This window comes from Giraffa tippelskirchi, chromosome 10, assembly GCF_054371585.1.
Source record: "Giraffa tippelskirchi isolate mGirTip1 chromosome 10, T2T-mGirTip1v1.2.pri, whole genome shotgun sequence".
Lineage (NCBI taxonomy): Eukaryota > Metazoa > Chordata > Mammalia > Artiodactyla > Giraffidae > Giraffa > Giraffa tippelskirchi.
In genome coordinates this window covers 109,775,303-109,799,046 of record NC_137284.1, presented here as the reverse complement: position 1 = coordinate 109,799,046, position 23,744 = coordinate 109,775,303, and the positions used below count along the sequence as shown (strand labels likewise).

The following is a 23,744-nucleotide window of genomic DNA, read 5'->3' as shown; positions in this document are numbered from 1 at the left end:
TGCTTTCCTCAAAAGTTGACATAGTAATTTGAAACCTGACAGGTTTGAAGTCTCCTGTAAAACTCCCTCTTACCTGTCTATTTATCTCCCCTTAAAATAAAATTGAGGCAACACTGAAACATCTTATACCCCTAGTTAACTACATGTAAAAATGATAAATTACCTTTTACTACTGAAGACTATTATGCCCTCTAATCTGAATGATTAATTTACACCATTCTTAGTGGTTCAAATGCAATCACTACCATGAGTCTGATGAACCTGAACAAGACAGAATTATTTGGCCATCTGTATAAGCTTACTATATTTAGAGAAGTACAGCAACCCTCTAAGAAGCTTCAGAGTTTTAGTTCATTTTCTCTCAATGATTGTGTACCTCCTCACTGCATATCAAAGGATGACACCACTACTTGGGATTACTGACTTTATTTAGAAACCATAGGACATAGGAGCCTCTACTATGAGACGAGCCTCTCTAGAAAAGGTCATATTAAAGTCATCATCTGAAGGTAATACTATTTTTAAAAGACTTTTTTATTTTTATGTATTTATTTTTGGCTGCACTGGGTCTTCATTGCTGTATGCAGGGTTTCTCTAATTGCACCAAGTAGGGGCTACTCTCCAATTATGGTGCGTGGGCTTAGTTGCTCTGCAACATGTGGGATCTTCCCGGACCAGGGATCGAATCTATGTCCCCTCCACTGGCAAGTGGATTCTTAACCACTGAACCACCAAAGAAGCCCTGAAAGTACCATTGTTGAAACCTACTGGAAGATTTTAATTGCAACAGTAATTTTTTATCTCATGTAACCTGTTTAAAGTCACAATACCAAAGTCAACTAATGAAAACCAGACGCTAGCCTTTTAGACTGAGCCATAGGCTTCTATTGCTCGGCAAACAAAAGACCTAAGCGGCTCTATTTCTTTGGAATGTGCTTTCCAAACTCTTTGTAATAAAACAGAGTAATGGAGGGTGATGATAGATGATATTCTACTTTAAATTACCCTTTTTATGGTTAAATCAAAAGACTGCCCTTAAAGGAATCTGTATCTATGTTTTGAGCTCAATAGCATTTTGTCAGCAAATCAGCCTAGGAGAATGCAAAATCTGAACATGCATTTGAAGACCTTTCTGTGCTCCCATCCATAAACCTTGACACACTTGCCCTCAGCCCAGCCCCACTCTGGTCAAGGATTAGTAAAATCACTAGATAATTCAGCAGTAATGAGTTTTTAAGCAACTGGACCCACTCTTATGTGAGAGTATACACTTACTGTGCCACGCCAAATGCCTACAATCAAGTTTTAATTACAGCAATAGTAACAACTCAAAGATAAAGCAGGCAACTCACTGAGAAGGAACCAAGACTCTTTATTACAATGAATGTCCATCATGAGCTTGACTTGTGAAGAACTGTGACACAGAGGAGTCAACCAACCAGCTCCCCCTTCTCAGAGAAACGCTCTTACCTCTGGGACGTTTTCTTATATTTCCTCCTGTGGGAAAAGAAGCATAAACACAGATCAGAAGAGGGTTTGCTGCAGGTGGTAGGTGAGAAAAAGCTTCAGCGGGGATGGGCACAGAGGTGAACATGGTAGAAAGTTCTCTCTGTGAGGCTGGTGGATCTCAAAGCTCACTTAAAAGTTCTGTGTTGCAGAATGTCATGCTTGAATGCATGGAACCACAGTCTTAGTGGTTACACACAGCATCCCCAGAGGATGTTCTTGCCCTTTCCCCTCTGAGGGCACTGTAGCATCTTAGTCGAGATCAGACCTTACAGACAGAAAGAATCAGGTTCAAATCTCAGCTCTTCAGCAGATTCATGGGGTTGTTGAGGAATAAATGGGCAGACGCTTGCAAAGCATGTCTTATATCTGGCATATTAAATGGTCAATAACTGTTAGCTATTCGTACTGTCGTTATCGTTACTATTATTCCCATCAGCTTGCAATGGAGTCTCTTTAAAGATTTTCCTTTTAAAATATAAATGTGTAATTATGCAACTAGACCATAAATAAGATCAGACATAAGGTCATCAGAGAAAGAAGGAGTGAGGAAGGGGACAGTGAGAAGGTCTAAAAGCAAAAGTGGTGAGAGCAGCATCAAGAACTTGCTACTGGCTCAGCTGTGAGCTCAGTCCCCCAGAAAAACACATCCCAGGAAGCACAGTGGCTGGAGGTCTACTCCACCTCTCCTATTTACGTTCCTTATTTAGCCTGGGCAAATCTTTTGGGCGTGAGGCTTCTCAATCTATCAAAGAGAGGTTATGTCTGCCCTGTCTCTTACCTGGGTCATTGTGGCATTCAAGGAGGAAATGGCCATAAAAGTTTATTTCCCAGTGTATCCTAATGTTTTTCATGTTTGTGTCAACTTTTATAGAATTCAAAGACCCTCAAAAGAGTTTTAGAAGACTCTTTACTGGAGGGGATTAGAGGAAAAGAAGTGCTGAGAGAGGAAAATGCACCTCCCAGGAGCATCTCCAGGAAGGGCAATGCTTCCCAGATGTCCCTGGTTCCACATTGACATTCCCATTACAGTCACTGCACCAGGAAGCCAAGCCACTGATTTGCCAATAGAATTGTAAGTTGCACATGCTTTCAAAAAAAAAAAGGCACAGATGTGTCAAATTCAGAATCCCTACAACCTACAACCTGTGATACTTTGTTCAAATGAAAACATACATGATGATGTGACATGTTAAAAGAAGTAAGCCATGTATGGCACCAAACCCACAGTGTTATCTTGACCTGATATGTACAGGAAACACACCAGAGTGACAACCATGAGCCCAGGGTAGTAGGTTAGTGAATCACTACTTTTATTTTTACTTGCATTAATTTTCTATATTTTCTATTTTAAATGAGCATTAAATGAGGTTGCAATTAGAAAAAATTTATAAAGTATTCACATACCTATATACACATGGGCACATACACAGATATACACATCTATAGGATGAACACACAGAGATATTTACATGTTTGAATCATAACATATAGGTAGGAAAGATGGTCAACTAACAGTTGACCTAATGAGTTATGGATTGGGTTTTAGAGTAAACTACCTGTGTTCCAATCTTGGCTGTGGCACTCAGCTCTACAGTGTTGGACCATATATTTGACCCCTCTGAGCTTCAGTTTCTTCATCTGTAAAGTGGGAATAATCAGAGCACCTCTCTCAAGACCTTACGGTGAGAAATAAAGGAGATCACCCACCTGAATTTCAGCTCGCCAAAGGCAGATTTTTTATATGCCTCTCCACTGTATCCTACTGCTTAAAACAGTGTTTTGCACTCCCTCCAAAAAACTGTGATGGATGTGTACTGACCATCCTAGACAATCCCTCCAGCAGTGACAGCTCACACTCACTAGGCAGTAACAAGGGCAGAGGTTTCATCTACAGGCACAGAGCACAGTGACCTGTGGGTGTGACCCATGCCCTTGAACTTTGTTAGAACTGTTGTCTAATAAACCGAGCTAAGAAGTGTCTGGCAAGACTGGAAAATAACCCACTGAAAGTGTGCAAGGACCAAAGGTAAGGGGGCAATCAGACCAGATGGATGCCCCTGGCTCCCACCCAGAAACTCAATTAGTTCTATCAACAAAGGGCATCTTCAGAGGCCAGAAGAAGACAACCTTTGCTACTGGCTTCCACAGAACTCTCCCAGCATCTTCCAAGGACCATGCACAGGCACCACTGAGGATGCTGAGAGCATCAAAATGGACAAAAATAAGAAAAGCTTCCATTTTCAGCAACTACTAGTAACAAACACTTAACATATATCACTAATCCTCATAATAACCCTGCTAAGATCCACTCTCTGAAAGAATCTGAATTCTAAAAAAGGAAATTAAGACATGTTACCAAAAGTGTTACTTTGTTATAACAACCAAGACTGAGCAGTGGCTCAGGAAGTTTTGAAAAAGAGGTAGTTTTGATGGACTGGGGCAGGGGTGGAGGCGGGGCGGAGTTCGACAAGGAGAAATATGTAAGAACGTGGGGCAAGCAAGTGAGGAGGGCATGCCTGGCGGCCTCAAACCAGCTCAGCTCAGCCAGATTTGAAAGCAGATAGCAGGTTCTAAGTCTAAAAAGTGCTGAAAACAAAGCTAATCAAGGAAAGTAATAAAACGTATACATTAGAAAAAAAAAAAAGATGACACTGGAGAGAAGAGGTCACCTCTTACCTCACCCTGTGGAAAGGGGATAGGGCTCTGGAATGCGATAAACCTGGTTCAAAACCCAACTTCTTCCTCTCTGAGACTCAGACAAGCTCAACACTAAAGCAAACTTGAGCTCTCACATCTCTAAAATGGGAGGAATGAGCTCAGAGAATATAATATATTGAATTACCTGGCACCGTGCATGCCATGTAAGGGCCATTCTAAAAGGTTCAGGACCCTTTGTCCCTCATTTCAGTTGCTTGAGCCTAGGGGTCCTGTCATAGGGCTCACTGTATCTATCCCAAGGGTGTGCACATCAACCAGCACATGTTGGCACGCGACAAATGTCTGCTGGCAAAATAAATAAACCATTTGTAGCTGTCACACACAACTACAAAAATATGGGTTGTGCCTTTGGTAGATCCAAAGAAGAGAGACCAAAAATCTGATTTTCAGTCCAACTCACCTCCCTGACACTCACTCCCCACCTTCATCAATGCATTCCTGAACTCACACATCCTGAAGTTCTCTCTTCCCATCTTGTCTCATTTAGACAGACAGCTCCCTCATCAAAAGAGACCCAACCCAAACAGTGTTGTCTTACACTGGAGCTGAAAGGTCAGTGCTTAAAACACAAGAGAAAATACAGATCTATAGAAATTGCTCTACTCAAGATCCTACTCACTGATCACCTTGACTCAGCAAGATGGTGAGGCCCGAGTCCTACGCTTTCAGTGAGATATCACTTCCTCCTGAAAACCTTCTAGGGCCTCTCATACTGGATCATCCCTTTTGTTTGTTCCATGGTGACTGAGCTCATCTGTTATGCTGATGGCAAGATTGATGGCTTGTCCAGTATCTGCTAGTGGTTCTCTCTTGCCTAACATGGTGCTTAACAAATGACAAGTGCTCAATACACTGTTGTTGTGTGAATGAGTGGATTTATCAAGACATTACCCAAAATGCTTTCTTTCTACTCATTTTTCTTCTGTTCAGTGATAATCACTATAAGCAGTAAGGACATCTACCACAGACATGGTTTTCTACACACAGGAGGAATGCAATGAGAGAAGGCCTTGGAGGTAGACAGTAGTGGGATGCTCACAATTGTTGGGTACCTCCTCTGTTCCATGTCTGTTACCTAAATTAACTCACTTTGACCTCTGACAGACCTTAGGAGGTTAATCTCACTTTATAGTTGATGGAAGGGATGCCCAATGGCTCAGCAGGTAAAGAATCTGCCTGCAATGCAGGAAATACAGGAGATGCAGGTTCAATCTCTGGGTCAGGAAGATTCCCTAGAGAAGGAAACGGTAACCTACTCCAGTATTCATGCCTGGGAAATCCCAGGGACAGAGGAGCCCGGTGTGCTGCAATCCATGGGGTCGCTAAGAGTCGGACACGACTCAGCGACTTCACTTTCCCTTTTCACTTTCATGCATTGGAGAAGGAAATGGCAACCCACTCCAGTGTTCTTGCCTGGAGAATCCCAGGGACAGGGGAGCCTGGTGGGCTGCCGTTTATGGGGTCGCACAGAGTCAGACACGACTGAAGCGACTTAGCAGCAGCAGCATAGTTGATGGAAGGGATGCCCAATGGCTCAGCTGGTAAAGAATCTGCCTGCAATGCAGGAGATACAGGAGATGCAAGTTCAATCCCTGGGTCAGGAAGATCCCCTAGAGAAGGAAACAGTAACCAATTCCAGTATTCATGCCTGGGAAATCCCAGGGACAGAGGAGCCTGAAGGGCTACAGTCCAAAGGGTCACAGAGTCGGACATGACAGAGAGACTAAGCATACACACATACTTGATGGAAATGAGGCTCAGAGAGTTTAAGTAACTTGACTAAGGGTACAGAACCCTGAACCGATTGAGACAGAAAGCAAACTCTGAAGCCCTCCAAGAAAATTGAGGAAATTAGTCAAAGAAGTCAAAAGACACCTGGAGGAAAGTTAGACACTAGACAAAAACAAACAAATCCAACAATAGAAATGTACTGGGCTCTTTCCATCCAAATGCAGGAAATGAGCTGGAAAAAACCTAGTTTATTCTTGGCGTTTTGTTTTTAAGAACTTCAACAGAAAAGAAGTCACCCCTGAAAGACAAAGGGAATGTTTTTAAATGTTTTGTTTGGTTTCTCAATCTTACTTTAAATTTATAATTTTTGAAAATTAATACATGTAGCTAGACTAAGCTGATTCAGACAGCAGAGAATGACCAAGCTGCTGTGCTCTGGAATCTGGGCAGGGTAGGGGATGGAGAGAGCACAGCCTCCCACCGAGGCAGAAGGCAGGACATCTTCATGAGGCCAGACTGAGGAAACTGCATCCATGAAAGTCTAGACCACTTTGTAAGCTCTGTTCCCCGGAATGCACTCTATCTTACTCACATAAACACATACATGGCATTGGTTGTTTGTTTACTCATTTGTTTAAGAAGAGGCATTATGGCATAGTGCTTGAGATCACTTACCTAAGCTAAATCCCTTCTCCGACTTACTGTGTGCAATAAGCTGTGTGAACTTTGGCAACTTACATCACTTTCGCAACCACCAGTCTCCTAATCTGTTAGATTTGGGTAACAGTAATATGCACTTCACAGGCCGATGTGAGAGAAAAATGTAGTAGTGGATGTAAAGCATTTAGCACAGAGTCAGGCATCCAGTAAATGTTCAACTGCAAGTCAGCTGCTGTATTTATAATAACAGTATCATGTAAATAATAATGGTACAATTTCATAGGTTTCCAAGTTTTGTTTGGAAAAAGAAAAGTCTTTCATTGATTAGAAAATTAAAAATACAAAAGTTTAAGATTGTTTTCTAAGGTAGAAAAACTGAACACTCCCAATTCTCCATGTCTTAGAACACCTGAGCCACAAAGAAAGCAAGTGCTAATTTCAGTCCTACTAAGGGGAGAAGGAACTAAACCCCTGCCCACCTCTCTCTATTCAACCATGCCTAAGAGAGCCTGCAGGCTGTTCATTCTGACACCCATCCAGCAGTGGTCCCTGTTAGCCTAGCAGATCCACACGCTTTCCTCTAATGTCAAAGGTGGATCATTGCTCAGAAAGAAAGGGAAAGGAAAAAAAAAAAAAAGAAAGAAAAGCTAGGTATTTAGGAACTAGACACTATGATAATCCTTAGAAATATCTAAAATTATCTTTTAAGAAGAAACCCTTTTTATTGATAATTTCCTAAAGACTAAAGCCCAGTGAGTTGCTTACACAGACTCCCTCAGCATCCTCTAGAAGTTACAATTAAGCACAGAGATATCATATTATAACTAGAATCAATGATGGACCATATCCATTCACCTGCTAGGCAAATTAAAAGACTCCCAGACTTCACTGAAAAATCAATATTTGTTTAAGTCTGGAATGTTGCTATGGAACCGTGGATTGCCTAAGAAGTATCAAATAGTGTGTACATGTTATGTGTACAGGCACGTGTACAGAACAGGGGAAGTGATGAGCTCCCCTGAAAGCCTTCAATCCCTTTACATCCAGCTGAGCACATTCTGACAAGTGGCTACCGAGGCAGGAGCAATATCGAAAATCAGAGAGCACTGATCCCCAATATTTAAAAAGGTTCCTTAAAGCTGTTCATGATTGTGTCATCTAGACCCTTAACTTCTAGACCTTGAACTTCATTTTACCTCTCTTGGCCGCAGTCAGAGAGAGAAGGAATGAAACTAGGCCAGCTTAAGGAGTGGTTCCAGCCACAGTCAACACAGTAAAGTAAAGCCAAGAGCCCAGTAGACTCAGCAAGGAAATAACAAGAAACAAAGGGGTGGGGAAAGCGAGGATGCTTGCAAAGAGCTTTGTTTGCTTTTTGGTAGCTAGGAGTTTCCAAAGTACTGGACACACCCACAACCACATGTAAGTTTCACATACTTCAAAGTCAAACAGAGGACCTGGGAATCCTTCCTGATAGCCTGGGTGAGTGAGAGCCAATTAAGCATTGAGGTTAAATCATGAAGCGCCTGGCAGTCTCACTTGTTTAAAGTGAGTTATCTCTGAGTAAGAGCCATATGGTTACTGCAATAATGAGGTTTATAAATAGGCTTAGTATTCAAACAATCTGGCTTAGAAAAACCAAAACTTGTGCTTAGGCTCCAGGTTGACAGCAAGATACCTCCCAGTTGAACACAAGAAGGTTTTCTGGTCTGGGAAATTGAATACACAACAACTCCACATGCATGGTGAGAATTCTAGTTCTGCCTGAAGTCTTCTCCGGGGTTTCTGGGCAATACTGACTCATTCTGCTCCAGATCCCATCAGATTCCATCTCCATCCTTCCTTACTGAGACCACTACTGCTACTGATGCACAGACAGTTATGGAAATTTTGGTTCTCAGGCCTCAGTTCCCTCAAGGGAGAGGAGATTGGGGGACAGACTCAGAAAAAAAAAGTGCACAGCAAGACTCAGGGAATTAAATACACGTTCTCACAAGTTCAGGTCACATGTGGCTCATTCGTGGGAAAGTGGACTGAGATAAAATGCCACAAATACCCATGAAATAAGCAAGGACCTGAATGATCATCTGATCCTCTGGTTTTGTTTTTTAGTGGCATATGGGTTACAGACTGAACAGAACTGGATATCCCCAGAAAATTCCACTGAATCTGACTTAAATCATTTGTACAGACTACTTTAGATGTTGCTGAAAATGGAAGGCCCTTGTACATTTCTTCTATTTCTACCAGTGATTTCATATTCCATGATACCCATGTTAAAACCTAGATTTGCAAAGCTATATATACTAATTGCTTAATGGATTTTCCCATTTTTTATTTTTTAATGTAATTTTATTTTGGTCTTCCTTGTCGGTTTATTACTTTGTAAAATTTCATTTATTTATTTATGGCCACATGACTCAGCACATGGGACCTTAGTTCCCCAATCAGGGATTGAACTCCCACCCCCTGCAGTAGAAGCATGGAACCCTAACCACTGGACCAGCAGGAAAGTCCTCCCATATTTTTAACAAGTAAATGCCAATAAGGGGGAAAAAAAAACATATATGTTGCGATCTCCTGGCACATTCAAGCAGACTATTTGAGAAGGGGAGGAGAAAAAGATATTAGAGAAAGTAAGTCTTCTTCTCTTACTTGCTCAAATATGTCTTAACTGATAAGCTACAGAATGAAAAACCATGTGGGCAATGATTCTATTTTCCTGCTCTGCCAAAGATCCAAGGCAGAACAAAAAATAATGAAATGACATAAACCCACTTTCACCTGGAATAACCCAACAATTAGGAAAGAGTTGTTTCTGCTTAAATTTTCTAAAGAATTTTTCTGCCAGACTGTCTATTGGGGAAAACTGTCTTACAGATTCATACTCTTTCATTTAGGGCTCTTAGAAAATGAAGATCATGTTTGGGGACAGCAACTCCCAAAATATAGAATTTCAGTATGTTTAAACTAGTGATGAGATCAAAGTCAAATGAAGGAAACCTTCGAGAGAGTGGTTTAGGGTTGAGGATGGTGAATCAGAAATCTGAGAGCATGCTAATGTGAAAAAGAGCTGTGCATAAAACACTCAATGTTTAACTCATTTCTGGGAGCAAATGTGTTTCCATCTAGTGCTGGCTTGCTGCTGCTGCTGCTAAGTTGCTTCAGTCGTGTCCGAGACTGTGTGACCCCATAGTCAGCAGCCCACCAGGCTCCCCCATCCCTGGGATTCTCCAGGCAAGAACGCTGGAGTGGGTTGCCATTGCCTTCTCCGAGTGCTGGCTTGGTTGTGGCAAAAACAGAAATCTCTGAAGAAAAGATTTAGTTCAAACTACACGACCCCCAGTGGCTCAGTGGTCAAGAATTCACATGCAGTACAGGAAACGAAGGAGACACAGGTTTGATCCCTGGGAAGATCCCCTGTAGGAGGGCATGGCAACCCACTCTAGTATTCTTGCCAGGAAAATCCCACGGACAGAGGAGCCTGGCGGGCTGCAGTCCATGGGGTCACAAAGAGTCAAACACAACTGAAGCCACTGAGTATGCACACACACACACGACCCCACAAGAAGTCCCATCTGTACCAGCAACAACTCACAGTCACTCCACCTAGTCCCCAAGGCGCCCACATTCTCACAGGCCTGTGTCTTCATCACTCCCCGTCCCCAGCCCCATCATTTGCCTGCAGACAGCTGCTCAGGCACAAATATCCAAATCTCCTCGTCATGCCTGCTTCTCTCCTGGGCCTGGGTTAAAAATTCCAGCACTCAGATTACTGTCTAACAGGCCCCAAAATATGACCCCTCCCGAAAGAAAGCTGAAACCTTCCTCTGGAAAGCATTATTTGTGAGCAGATCAAGTACTGTTTCCCTCTAGCTTAACATCCACTGCTTATAGCTGGGCAGTGAGCCCATCAGTGGCACCAATGAAAAAATAAAGAAAGGCTGTTAGAGAAAGAAGACAGAAAGTAAACGCCACACTTGTAGAAGTCCAAACTGTACTTTTTTGCATAAGTGATTTATCCCTCCATTCACATATTTACTCTCACTTACAGTGTTCTAAGTACAGTAAAACTGTGTGGGTGGGAATGGGAGAGATTTTTGTGACCTCCTTCCTGGAAGCCTGGCTCCTGCTTAGATAAACATCAATGAGAAAAGCTGAAAACAAAAATATTTCTTAATATTTGTTGATGACACTGCCAGAAGGGAGATAAATCCAAAGGGTTGAGACAAAATCTCACTCTGCACAGATATATTCCTGAAACCAGAGGAGGGGTGGGTTTTTAATTGAATTATCCAGAGAGATGCTTGACTTTTCTACTCTTATTTTTCCCATGTAGATTTAGCCAGAACAAAAAATGTATCTTCTGCCAAGTTTAACTTCAGAGGCCAGTCTAATATTTTTTAAACCTTTCCTACCTACTCCCGTAGCACTCCTTCCGTCTTCCTCCCAGCTTGTTATCATAACCTGCTCCTGGCAGAAAGCAGCTGTTGGTCATTTATAATTGCAGGTGAATGTTAAGTCAATACAACAGCTCCTTGAAAGCAGAAGTCCTTCTTGTTTCCTCTAAAATCTTCTCTCACAACAGAATCATCTAGAGAAGGTTCCTGTCTGGACATATGCTCCATAAATTTCAGCAATTTAAATATGGCAAAAGTAAAGTCAATGCTCAAATTACAGGGGGAAAAAAAAACCCACTCACCTACCAGATGCACTCCTAGGGACCATTAGAGCTCCACAGTCAACTGAATGAATAGGTTGAGTATTCAAACTAAATTCTCCTCAGCTACAGTTACCTTCACTGAAACTATCCAAACTCCCAGAAACAAGTGCTTTGAACAATTCTTTCATTTTTTCAACCATGACTAATTTCAGTTGTGGTTTCATAGGCAGAATGGCAGTTGTAAACATTTATGAGGCGTGATTTACAATGTGCTGTGTGTCCTTAGTCGCTCAGTGGTGTCCAACAATTTGCAACCCCATGGCGTATAGCCCGCCAGTCTCCTCAGACCATGGAATTTTCCAGGCAAGAATACTGGAGCAGGTTGCCATTTCCTACTCCAGGGTATCTTCCTGACCCAGGAATCGAACCTGTGTCTCCTGCATTGGCAGGCAGATTCTTTACCACTACGACCCCTGGGAAGCCCTTATTTACAATAATTCACCCTTATATTTCACAAATCAGCTACAAAGGATGCTGATGAAAGCTTTTGTAGTTTCTCACAGTAAGAGACCAGACTCCAAGTAACAACCTAGAATAGTATAGTAAATATAAAATATTGGGGGGGGGGTAATTTAAAGATTTGTAAGACCTCTTAGAGCCATCCTCAGACAAGACTCAGAGAAGTAGAGGAAAAAAAGGGAGGGTGGCATATTAATCTCAATTTGAACTACTGAAACACACCGGGGAGTAGTTTTAAAAGACTGATATTCCACTGCTGGATTTATTCAGTGACTCTAAAGTGTAGGAGAAATCTTGGTTATTTAAGAATTCCAGGTGTTTGGAATCTGGATAAATAGCATTTAATGTTCTTTGGATGTCCAATAGTGACTTTCAGCCAAAATGCATCCTCAAGTTGATTTTCACTCTTCTAGTGGCCTCAAGGGAAAGGAAAGCTATATTTTAATTGAATATTGAATACTGGGTCCCTGCAATAGGCCTTTGGAAGGGAGTGGAAAAGAATGGTGGGAGGACCACTTTTGGATGGCTTCCCAGGTGGCACTAATGATAAAGGACCCACCTGCCAACCCAGGAGATATAAGAGACACGGGTTCGATCCCTAGATCAGGAAGATCTGGAGTAGGAAATGGCAACCCATTCCAGTATTCTTGCCTGGAAAATTTCATGGGTAGAGGAGCCTGACAGGCTATAGACCATGGGGTCACAAAGAGTTGGACACAACTGAAACAGTTTAGCAGGCAAAGAACTGTCAGGAAAAAGGCCATGAATGAGGCAGAGGTGATGTGAAGGGTGAGCACTATCGCAGAACTATGGGTGCTCCAAGAGTCAGAGACCCAGTGTGTGTACCACAGGACACCTTGGGAGCAGTAGCACCAGGCTGCACCCACTGGACAAGCCTATACAACAGGATGGCCTCCTGCAGGGTGTAGGGAGCTCCACCCACCCAGCCAAGCTCCACCAGACCCTTCTGCAGGGGGCAGGCTCCAAGCTCCTAGTCTCACTGCCTGGCTCACAGCCAGCAGTCCCCACTAGGTCCAAGACAAGGGCCTCATTCCACTTGGTTTCTTGGGTCGTGGTCTCTTTCTGCCTTTGAAACAGCGGAAACAACCCCACCTAGCCCCCAGGTTTCTGTCTTTGCTGCAAACCCATGTTGTGATGCACAGGACACTACTAGTCAATACAAGGGATCTCAAGCAAAGCTATATAAATGTGCCTCACATTTAATCATTATTTTCCTTAGTTGTCCCCCAAAAAGCTATGAGGTGGGTCATGTGAGCACTCTCCCTCCGTAAGAGGAAACTGGGACCAAGGAAAATGAACCAAAGAAAATTGAAGACAGAAAATGGAGCTAGAAATGAAGAAATCTCTCTGCTTAGGGCTACTTCTCAGAAGACAGAGGCTGTAGAACAGTCAAAATAATGAACACTTGGTTGCAAAATACTGAGTTGTAATTAGCTAGTGCTATGCTTAGTCGCTCAGTTGTGTCCAACTCTTTGCAACCCCATGGACTGTAGCCCACCAGACTCCTCTGTCCTTGGGGATTCTCCAGGCAGGAATACTGGCGTGGGTTGCCATGCCCTTCTCCAGGGGATCTTCCCAACCCAGGGATCGAACCTACGTCTCCTGCATTGAAGGCGGATTCTTTACAGTCTGAGCCACCAGGGAAGCCCAATTAGCTAGTAAGTTAGCACAACCAAATTATGACAAGCATGTGACAATGTACTAATATACTGTATTAGTATTCAAGTATAGAAATTTTCATTCTAAATATAAGAATCTACTTAACCCTTTTTGATAGTCACCTCTTTCTCCCCTTCCATATACATTAAGAACATAATTCAGGGAGACAATCCATCCTTATTGGGAGAAAAAAGATTCAAAAACAGTCCCTCAAAGACAAATGTCTTCCTTCTCTAAATCCTAGGACAGAGTGTCAATGTCATTTATCCAGCAATTAATTTTTTTTTGTCCATACTTTGTGTTTTTTTTAACTTTTCGCCTCTGTAAAGAATTGTCTTGTCTCCTTAACTAGACTATAAGTTTCCCCAAAGCAGGGCTTTTTTTCTAATATTTTCATATCTCTTCTGAAGCTCCTAATAACCAACATATAATAGCAATCCAATAAAAATATGCTGAACTTTCTGACATTTGCAATTAAACGGGAGAGTGGAAGGCTCAATTAATACCCTAAAATATGTAATCTGTGGGAAATAAACAACAATTTTTACATTATTCTTTTGGATTTGCTTTATTAGTGAGATTCAGATGAAGCCCCTCTTCCCTGTTCATCTCTTTGCAAGGCTTTAACTCACAACTATGACTCTCAGACCCTAGGCTCCAGGCCAAAGGTCTCTCCATGTTTTTTAGGCTGTTATTACTAACAGCTGCTTGGACCTTCCAAAGGTGCTCCAAGATATGCTCCAGTTCACCACATCTAAACCCAAATTTATTATTCTGCTGCATCCAAGCCCACACTTCTCTCTGTGGTCTCTAACAAGGCAAAGACACCAAACTCACTAAGACATCTGAGACAAAACAAACTTGGAAGACAACTTCTCTCTCTCTCTCTGCTCCTTTCTAATGTCAAACGTGCCTCCTACTCTCTCTTCCTTGGTGGTGCTACCATCACTGAAGAATCTTCTCCAACTCATCTCCAGGCCTCAAGTCTCTTCTCCAATCTGTCCTCCAGACTTCTTCCAGAATAGCCATCTTAAAATTCAAATCTCCTTTTGTTACTCTCTAGCTTAAAGTCTTTTAACACTTCCTTAGAACATAAGGAATAAAATGTAAACTCCTTGAAATTACATCCACCCCAAAAAAAGATTCCCTGAAAGATGAATGGAGAGTGCCCAGAACACATTTGTATGTGTGTATAATGTGCTCAAATGGCAAACTGTTCAAGTATTCTGGCCTAGAGAATCCCATAGACAAAGTAGCCCAGAGGGCTACGGTCTATAACGTCACAAAGGGCCGGACATGACTGAAACAACTTAGCGCGCACACGCGCGCGCGCACACACACACACACACACACACACACACACACAATGTATTCAAATACCTGCCTCCTTAAACTATGACCATGTATAGTTTTGAATAAACCAAAAATAAATTTTTTAAAAATTCCATGTGTCACTGCCTGGCCCCTGCCTTCCTTTCTAACTTCATCTCTCCCTCCTCCGATCCCTCTGTACCTGGCACACTGTTACCTCCACTTACTAGCTTTATCTATCCCTCAATATTGTACTCGATGAGCTGCCAGAGGATACCTCACAGATACCTTTTAAAGAAGACATCTAAGGTCTTACACAGGGAAGGTAACCCTGTTTCTTGGGCAGCTGATGGACCAGGGGTCAATGTGGGGGCCCACTGCTTCCAAGGTGAGCTGGGAGATTTCTGTCAATAGCTCCACGTTGAATGACTGCAACTAGACCCAAATGCACTCTCTCCCTTGGGATTACTGGTAAAATGTGAGCACGGGAAAGGCACCGAACTCAGGCTGTATTCCTAGTAAGTAGGCACAGCTTCTCCAGTGGTCCATAAAAACAGCTCAGAATTCTGAGCTGATTGATTCTGGACTGACTGGATGACTCCCTGTTTTCCTTATGTCACTGCAAAAGGCTAACATGAATGAAAGAAATCTGTGTGTGTTTCTTCCTCGTGACTCCAAGGGCTCCGCTCACAGTGTCTGCAGCTCACTGCTCACACCTTCTCTGGCCCTCCCAGGAGGCAGCAGCTCCCCACACATCCCTTTGTAACTGCAGTCAACACTTCAGGTGTTCATCTCTTTAGCCTTATAGCTTATCTACTTTGGCACAGAGTTTATCAAAGGAACTGGCACATAATAGACACTCAGTGAACGTTAAGTGACTAAACTTCTGAACAGCTGCCTGACCATTGATGACCCTATTTAAAAAAAAATGTCAGATGAGTAGAAAGAAAATACAGAATGAGAAGGCTTTATTAAACGAGAAATATGAAACCAAAGATCCAGGCATCTTTGCCTACAGATCCCCCCACCCCCTGGCCTACTTTTGATGTATAGTTTGGGAAAGTCATTTAAGTTCTCTGTACTTCAGTGGGGTTTTAGTGAAGACTTTCAGAGACCCCAAACTCAAAGGAGCCTAAGCAGGAACAGAGCCTGATGGATTCGTGAAGCTGGGACAGCAGATTGAACCAGATAAACAACTGTAGGAATGGGGAAATGTGGGAGCAGACCCAAGGATTTTTCACTCCTTCTTCTCCCTCTGCTTCTCTGTAAGTGTTGGCCTGTCCCCGGTCATTGAAAGGTCCTCTCCATGCAATAAGAAGTGAACCTAGCAGCAAACACCAGGAGAACCAGAAAAAGGCAAAGCAGCACTCTCCTTTGGCCAATAGAGAATCTCAGTGGAGGACTCTACTGCTTGGGTTCTGTGCCACACTTGAGAATGACCACTGTTGGCAGAAAGGCAAAAATTCTATGATTGGCCAATCTGGCATCTTGAGCCCACAGGGAACCGGGAGCAGGGAGGAGGCAAAGGAGTGAGGGGACAGGGTCTACTGCCATAATAAGGGGGGTGGGAAATCATGTTGAATAGACAGAAACAATCATTCCGGTCTGTGACCCTAATAACCATACATTTGGGGATACTTCAGTAACCAAAACAGACCCCCAAAATACTATGCCTTCATGAAACTTGTATTTTAGTTGGAAGAAAGAGACAATAAACATAAGAAATCATACCTCCATTTATATTCATAATACTGTTTTAGATAATGTGAAAAAAGCATCAGTCATCTTCACAGAGTGTTATATAAGCATAAAATTTATTGTACTGACTACCTCATAGTTGGACAAAACAAATACATGGTGGCTTAATTACCATTGTGACAATAAATGCCAAGAAATAAGTGAAACCTGTTCTCTTGCCCTCAATTTAAAAAAAAGAGAGAGAGCATCCTTTTGTCATCATATAATAAGAAAAACTCTTGGTTGGGACCCAAGGTACAAGTTATGACTCAAACCCAGAGCACCGTGAGGCTTCCCCCCTCATCACCAGAGGAAGCAAGTGCAGTTATCATATTTTCCCTGACTAGAAGATTCCCTAACAAAAGAGCCATTGGGAGGGGCCCTTAACAATTCCACCCACTCCTACAGAGGAAAGAGCAAGGACAACAGCACTTGGGGGACAACTGAGGAAACAGAAACACTCACAAAAAAAGGCTCTTCTCGGAAATACAAGAGGACAGCACCCCCCTGGCAGATATAACTAAGAAGGCTCAGGTGTATAGTGTTTGTTCCCTTCCGGCTTAGAGAGATGTGAGCATGTGTAGGAGAGGGCTATGGGGGGAGGCTGAGGAACATCACTCCCTCCTTGAACCACAGATGGCCTCCACACATTGGTGGGCAGCACCTCCCTCAAGGGAAGAGGGAGTTGTCATAATAAACACCTGGCCTTGCAGGGTTTTGTCATCTCAGCGGTGGTAGATAGTGCTTAAAATTCACATTTCCAATATTTGATGTACTATTAGTATGCTGAGGATGGTACAAGGTTAGATTAAGAGTTCTTCCTAATTCTTTCCTAGAGAAATACGTCAAACAGTCCTAGCTTTCAAATATGTATCGGTAATTTACTGTAGACCACATAGTATTTGTAGGCACTGGAGGTACTTCCATAACCAAAACAGACCAAAAAAAAAAAGAACTATGTCCCCAGGGAACATATATTTTAGTTGGAGGAAGTAAACATAACAAATAAATTAAACATTAGTATCAAGATAGTGAAACATGCTAAAGAAAAAAGTAAAGTGTGGAAAAGGGGATGTGTGGGGCTTATAATATATAGAGGATCATCCCCTATATTCTCTGCACTGTAGATTCTTGGCAATAATCCTCTTGCTGCTGGTAAAGACCACTCCAGACCAGTGCAGAAAAGAGGAGAGATAAGGGGAGGAAAAGAGAGAACCTAGCTAAATATAAGCCTTGGCCTTCCCAACTTTCCACTTCAGTTTAGATTCCTGTACCCAACCTGGGCAATGATGTTAATTAAACCCACCACCCATCTAGTTCATGAACTATTGTGTTGATAGTATCATGTGACCTATAAGCCTATAATCTTCATTTTGAATACTGAGAAGTTTCCCTCTGAGTCTTCATGCTTCTTTCATCACATATTGATGTACCTACTATGTACCAAACCTTGTACCTACTAAGTACCTACTATGTACCAAACCTTGTTCTAGGCACTGGAGGTTACAGCAGTGAGCAAGACACACACAGTCACCACCCTAAAGAACTTACATTTTAATTGAGGAGATGAAAAATTCAAAAATTGATTAAATAGGCAAGATACTTAACAAGAAGGAGACAGATACCAATGAACAGTCCAGGCAGGAGATGATCAAGTCCTAAACTTAGATGGCTCTCAAACGAGCTGAACCGAATTCCTGACTATCTCTGGTCACGTAAAAAGCCCCTACTATACAGGTGTCATGATAATAAATTGGTGTAAAAATCCAACTGTGGCTATTGAGTCTTTCTAAAATGTGGAGGAGCAGCTTCTTTTCTCTTATTGTTAATACACTGTGCAGACAAATAGATACACATCCTTCCACCTCCTAATGTTTCTATTTTGTTAACTGCAGAAGCATCATTCCAAGTTGTATAAAAAAGCATGTGCCTTGGTCTCCAGAATCTTTAGCAACTTATTATAGCACTACTGTTTTGTTTTGTTTTGTTTTAAAGTGGTAGTAAGAACCATAACAGTAGTAAAAAAAATAATGTCATAACAAAGTAACATGTCCTTTTTCAAATTAGAACGTGAAGTTATAGATCTCCTGGGACTGCTGCTGAGCAGGATGTTTCAGCAGGAAAGGTAAAAAGAGAGGGACTCAAAAACACACGCTTAGAAAAGAATCAACCCACACCTTTTATGTTCAAAAGTACAGGGTGCTGGGTAAACACAAGAGACATGAAAACAAAAACGCAGATACATCACACCCCAACAATCTAGGGAGAGAAGCCTAACCGATGAAACAGAGGAAGTTACGAGACAGTGTGTTCATTGTAAGCTCTAAATACTTTTTCATATAAGTTTCCCACCTCAGCCTGGCTGATTTGCCCAAAACCTCTACTCCAACCTGAGTAGCTCTTTTGAGTTGGTTGAAATTATAAAGCAGCCTAAAAGAAGCAGTTTCTGAGTATGTGCACGTGAGTCCCTCCTGCTGGGGTGGCAAGGAGACCAGCTTGACAACACCTTGACACTGTATACCAGGGACCCAGACTTTGTGAATGCAACAAACTTTCTGTGTGCACCTCAATATGAAGAGATGGAATGTTCATTACGTAGGACATGAACTTGTTGTAAACACCTCTGTGAAAGAGGTGCTGCATTGCATGCATCTCAATTGTTGGTAGAGCCTGCCAGCCAAAAAGAGAAGACTTCCACATAAGTTTACAGCCTCTGCTTGCAGCAGCCAAACAATCCAAAAATCATGCTACTTGGCATGGTTCCCCATTTAGATCAATGGCAATGAAACTCACTTTGATTACTGATGGAAGGGCTCTTACAAAGTGCACTTTAAATAGGGATGCCTTAAAGAAACACCTATCTTACTGCTTTCCTTTAGAAACTGAATATCCTGGTTGGAATATAGTCTCCCCCAAGATGAAGATAACTCAGATCAGTGCCTTTCTGATTTGTTTTGGGGTATGTGTGTGTGTGTATGTGCACAGGCATACACGTGTGCTTTCAAAAACAACTGCAGCAAAACAAACTGCAAAGGAGCTGGTTTTCCTATCACTGCCCTTGGTAGGAACAGAGTTATCTGGAGAATATACTTGGAGAAAACCTTTTTTTTTTTAATCTGCACTAGATATTTGATGGCAAATATCTGGTGGTTATGGAAGGTATCTTTGGAACCTACCTGGTCAATTGAGAAGCAAGCCATAACCATACAGCTATCACTACAGCTTCCTGACTGGGATAACCAGCAGTTCATTGTTTAAGAAATCTTTTCACAGAAAAAAACATGTACTTTCAGGTCACTTCTCCTCAGCACCCAAGAACAGGCAGAACCCAATGAAGTGAATGAAATTCAGAGATCTCTGTTCCTCAGTCCAGCTAGAATTCTGGCCACCATATTGAAAACAAATGACCTATTTCGGTGTTCAGATCTTGCTAGGAAACTCCAATATTGTTTCTCAACCCTACTGTCTCCAAAAACAGCCCTTCCTTCCAGTAACTCTTTTCCTGCTAGAAAGAATCCTAAGAAAATATTTGAAGTTGCAGTAGGCTAGGGAGAGGAAGAGGAAGATTTAACAGCCAGAAAGCATATTGAATTTGAACTGTTGGTAAATTCTTGGACCACCTGCCAAGGTGTCTGCAAGCATTTTCCAGAGAATAACTCTTCCTTTGATTAAAAATCTGTGATCTGAGTCCCCAAACTTTTCTCCCCTGATCAATTAAAAAAAGAGAGAAATATCTCCATGAATATTGAGCTATACTGTAAGTGAAATCTAAGGACATCTCCCCTTCCCCAAAGAAAGCATGACTTGGAAACAGCAAGGCATTCTACAGCACTCAGAAAGACACTCTCATTGTTGAAAGCAAGGCAGCAGTGACTGTAATTAACTAGGAAGAGGTTGTGGAACTTCTCCTGCTGTATTTAAAGGGCCATGCAGGAGTGAGGGTGAGCAGTCGTGCCCGGGGCTGTGTAGTTAAAATACTGATGAGAGGGAAATGGGGCAAGAAAGTAAACAGGTTTACTTACAGCCCTCGGAGCCGAAGCCAGATTTTCTCGATCTGTTCGGGTTGCAGGTATTTCAGAGAGTTGCTCTCAAATTCTTCAATCTCCTTGGTGGGCGACTCCATAGCTGCAGGTTATCACTGGGAGTGAGGCCGAGTGAGTTTGGGCTGTCCCCTCCCGCCTCCTCGCCCAGTCCAGCCCTCCAGCTCCAGCCCGGCGCCGCGCGTCTGCCTCACTTTCTGCGTGCGCTCCCCTTTCTGCGCCCCCCAAATCCTAGCTTAAAGTGGGCCGGGAAAGCCGGCGACCCTGGGCCCAGATGCCCCCCGGAGGCAGCTGCAGGAACCAGCCAAGCTCCCGGGCTAGTGCCAAGGGTAGGAATTGTGCTTTTGCTCTAGGAGAAAGCACCTCGGACCTACTCGTATTTTTTCTTTTTTTTTGTCCTCAAACAAAGCCGCGGGAGCGAACCGTGTGGCCGCTGAAGTATTGTAGGGGAAAGGGAGGACCGAGAAGGGAGGAGAGGCGGCGAGGAGGGAGAAAGTGAGAAGGGGAGAGCGGGGAGAGGGATGAGCCCAGAAGGAGCCAGCGCGGGGCCGGTGGGTCTGACCCTGAGGCCGCGCACCCTGGCTGCGCCAGCGCCCCCTGCCCTGGGGCGCCCCGAGGCTCCCCCTCCCGGTCCCTCTCTCCCTGCCCCGCTGCCTTCGCGCCCCTTCTCTGTTTTCTGTCACTTACCAGCAGCTCTGCTGACAAGCGAGAAAACTGACAACTGCGAAGAGTCGTCTGCGGGCGCGCAGGGGCCAGCGTCAGGTCTGGCATCCGCGGGCGCGAAGGGAGGGGCGCGGGGAGCACTGCCGTCTGCGGGGCACAAGCTCGTGGGGCTCCAGCCCCGCACCCGGAGACCCGCGCGCGCCAGGGCGGCCCGCCGCGGCGCAGGGCTCCCAGCCCCGCGTGCCGATGGCTCCCGAAGCTCGCACAAAATGAATAGCACGGCACCACACTCGGAAATCCCAGGGAACCGAGGTCTGTGTCCTCCCCGGCGGCTGGTGGGGCAAACAGCCAAGGTGAGGTTCCGCGGAGTTCGTGCTTGGAGATTTCATTCACGGCGCTCACTTCCACGCTCGCCAGAGAGCCGGTTCCATTTTGAAATATTAAAGCTATTGACAGGAACTAAAGTAACCACACATCACACTTAGAAAGTCTCGATATATTCTTCCTAATGGGAGTCTTCATCTCTCTCTCCCCTCCCCGCCTCCAAAAAATGGTGGGAAAAAAGGAAAATACAAACAAAAGTAAGGAGGTAGGAGTTTCCACTGACAGACTCTCAAAGGGTCCCTGCAGGGCTGTGCTGGGCAGATGTTGACAGTGCAGAGGAGTTTCAGCTCCACGAGGCTAAAACTCAGTATCTGAGTCCCCCGAGGTCATTCACAATGTCAATAAAGTGAAATGCTCAAACAGAATGGGATCGGGTATGCAGTAAGGGGAGGAGGGAAAGAAGTGAAAGTCGCTCAGCCGTGTCTGACTCTTTTCGACCCTATGGACTATACAATCCATGGAATTCTCCAGGCCAGGATACTGGAGTGGGTATCCTTTCCCTTGTCCAGGGGATTGTCCCAACCCAGTGATTAAACCCAGGTGTCCTGCATTGCAGACGGATTCTTGACCAGCTAAGCCACAAGGGGAGGCAGGAGGTGGAGTTCAAAAAGAGACCAAAGACAGAAAAAGACTCTGACAATTTGATTTCAGCCCTGACATCACAGACTGGTGGTCAAACTCCCTTATAAATGCAGCCATCACCACTTCCCAGGGGCCATGTCAAACCTGGAACTCAGGGCTCCTGAGATTCAAGACACAGCTTGCCCCGATAATGGTATTTTCCTCCACTGGCAGTTACATGATTCTTCCAGTTACACTTCCAGTATTCTTTTTCTGTCCATCAGATAGATACTTGCCTGCTTCTCAAAATTAAGATAAACGTAAAAGTGAGAACTAGCTTTTCTCCATTGCTCAAGTAAAATTCCATTCAAGTGGCCTTGATAAAGAAAATTTTAAAAGAGTGTTTAAATCCTAAATGCTCATCCACTGGGAAGTGGGCATTTATTTTCCAGAAATTAGAGTTAAGAGTGATGAGAATGGCATGGCTGGCCCCATTCATTCCAGTGGAAAAGGTATCTGCTTCAAGGTGAGATGACAGAACTTTTTGACTGAAAAGGACTCACATACTCACTTACAACAATTAAGTCACCTCATTAAACTTAGTCCTTAAGGAGTTTCTGGAAGCACTTACAGTTCGACTGAGTTAAAGGCAAAGGCATTGTTAAGCAGTCAACATATTAACATAAAATTCATTTACCTAAATGAAACCAATTTACTCACCCAATGTCACCAAGCTCAGAACAGTGACCTGGTGGAATCAGACATTAAGAGGTTATTTTAATGACTTGTTTGGGGGATGCAAGACAGTGTATGATACCCAAATGGAGTTCCCATCAGACTGTATATCTTGGGCAACCTGCTATCATAATATGGAAGCATAGTAATGATAATAATAGCGAGCACATATTGAAACTTTCTACGGTCCCAACCCTGTTCTAAGGGCTCTACACTCACATAATACCAACAACAATATTATGAAGAAAATGCTATTATTATCTCCATTTTAGAAAACTGAAGCACAAGGAGGTTATCTAAACCTACCAGGAAGAGAACTGAACTGGAAAAGGCCAGAGTTTGAGTTATGACTCATTACCTTATCCAATACAAAACTGTCCCCTTCACAGGATCCCATTTTCCACATCTTTAAAGAATTTATGCAAAAAGTTGTTTATGTCTGTTTCACTTTTATGATGCTATGAGGTCATCTGGAGAGAACTGGGGAGAAGAAATGCTGAAAAGAAAGATGCATATTGCTGAATACATACTTTAACTACATCATGGTTTCTCCAAGGACTGGCCTAGAATGAAAGGATAGAAGGGAATTTAAAAGGATGATACTCAACTTCCTGCCCTCCACCATACCTATGACTTTTTCTTTGTGTTACTGGGATGTTAATCAAGTCAGAGAAAAGCAAATTTTGGAAGAAAAAGGAAAGAAATAGCCTTTCACTTTTAAGTAAGCTAATCAGAGAAGGAGGACCAAAAATAGTCTTTATAAGTTTGTGAAGCATGATTTTGTTTCACTTCAGAAAAGTTTTAAAAAAGTAAACATGTATGAAAAAGTTAATAAG

At 43.1% G+C, this 23,744-nt stretch overlaps 1 protein-coding gene across 9 annotated transcripts in view; it reads right to left on the bottom strand.

Annotated features, from left to right (window-relative positions):
- Nucleotides 1–23,744, bottom strand: part of PDE1C (phosphodiesterase 1C) — a 594,246-nt gene that overhangs the window by 295,262 nt on the left and 275,240 nt on the right. The window contains exons 1-3 of one of the 9 annotated variants that reach the window (XM_081533595.1): nucleotides 21,253–21,607; nucleotides 20,548–20,650; nucleotides 1,471–1,497 (exon numbers count right to left, since the gene is read on the bottom strand). The exons of 7 other annotated variants lie outside the window; for them this stretch is intronic. In XM_081533595.1, coding sequence (XP_081389721.1) covers nucleotides 1,471–1,497; nucleotides 20,548–20,648 — 128 coding nt within the window. In that variant the 5' untranslated portion in view covers nucleotides 20,649–20,650; nucleotides 21,253–21,607. Of the gene's footprint in view, nucleotides 1–1,470; nucleotides 1,498–20,547; nucleotides 20,651–20,939; nucleotides 21,608–23,744 lie in introns of those variants that run through there. One more of the 9 variants, XM_081533596.1, reaches the window with a different exon arrangement.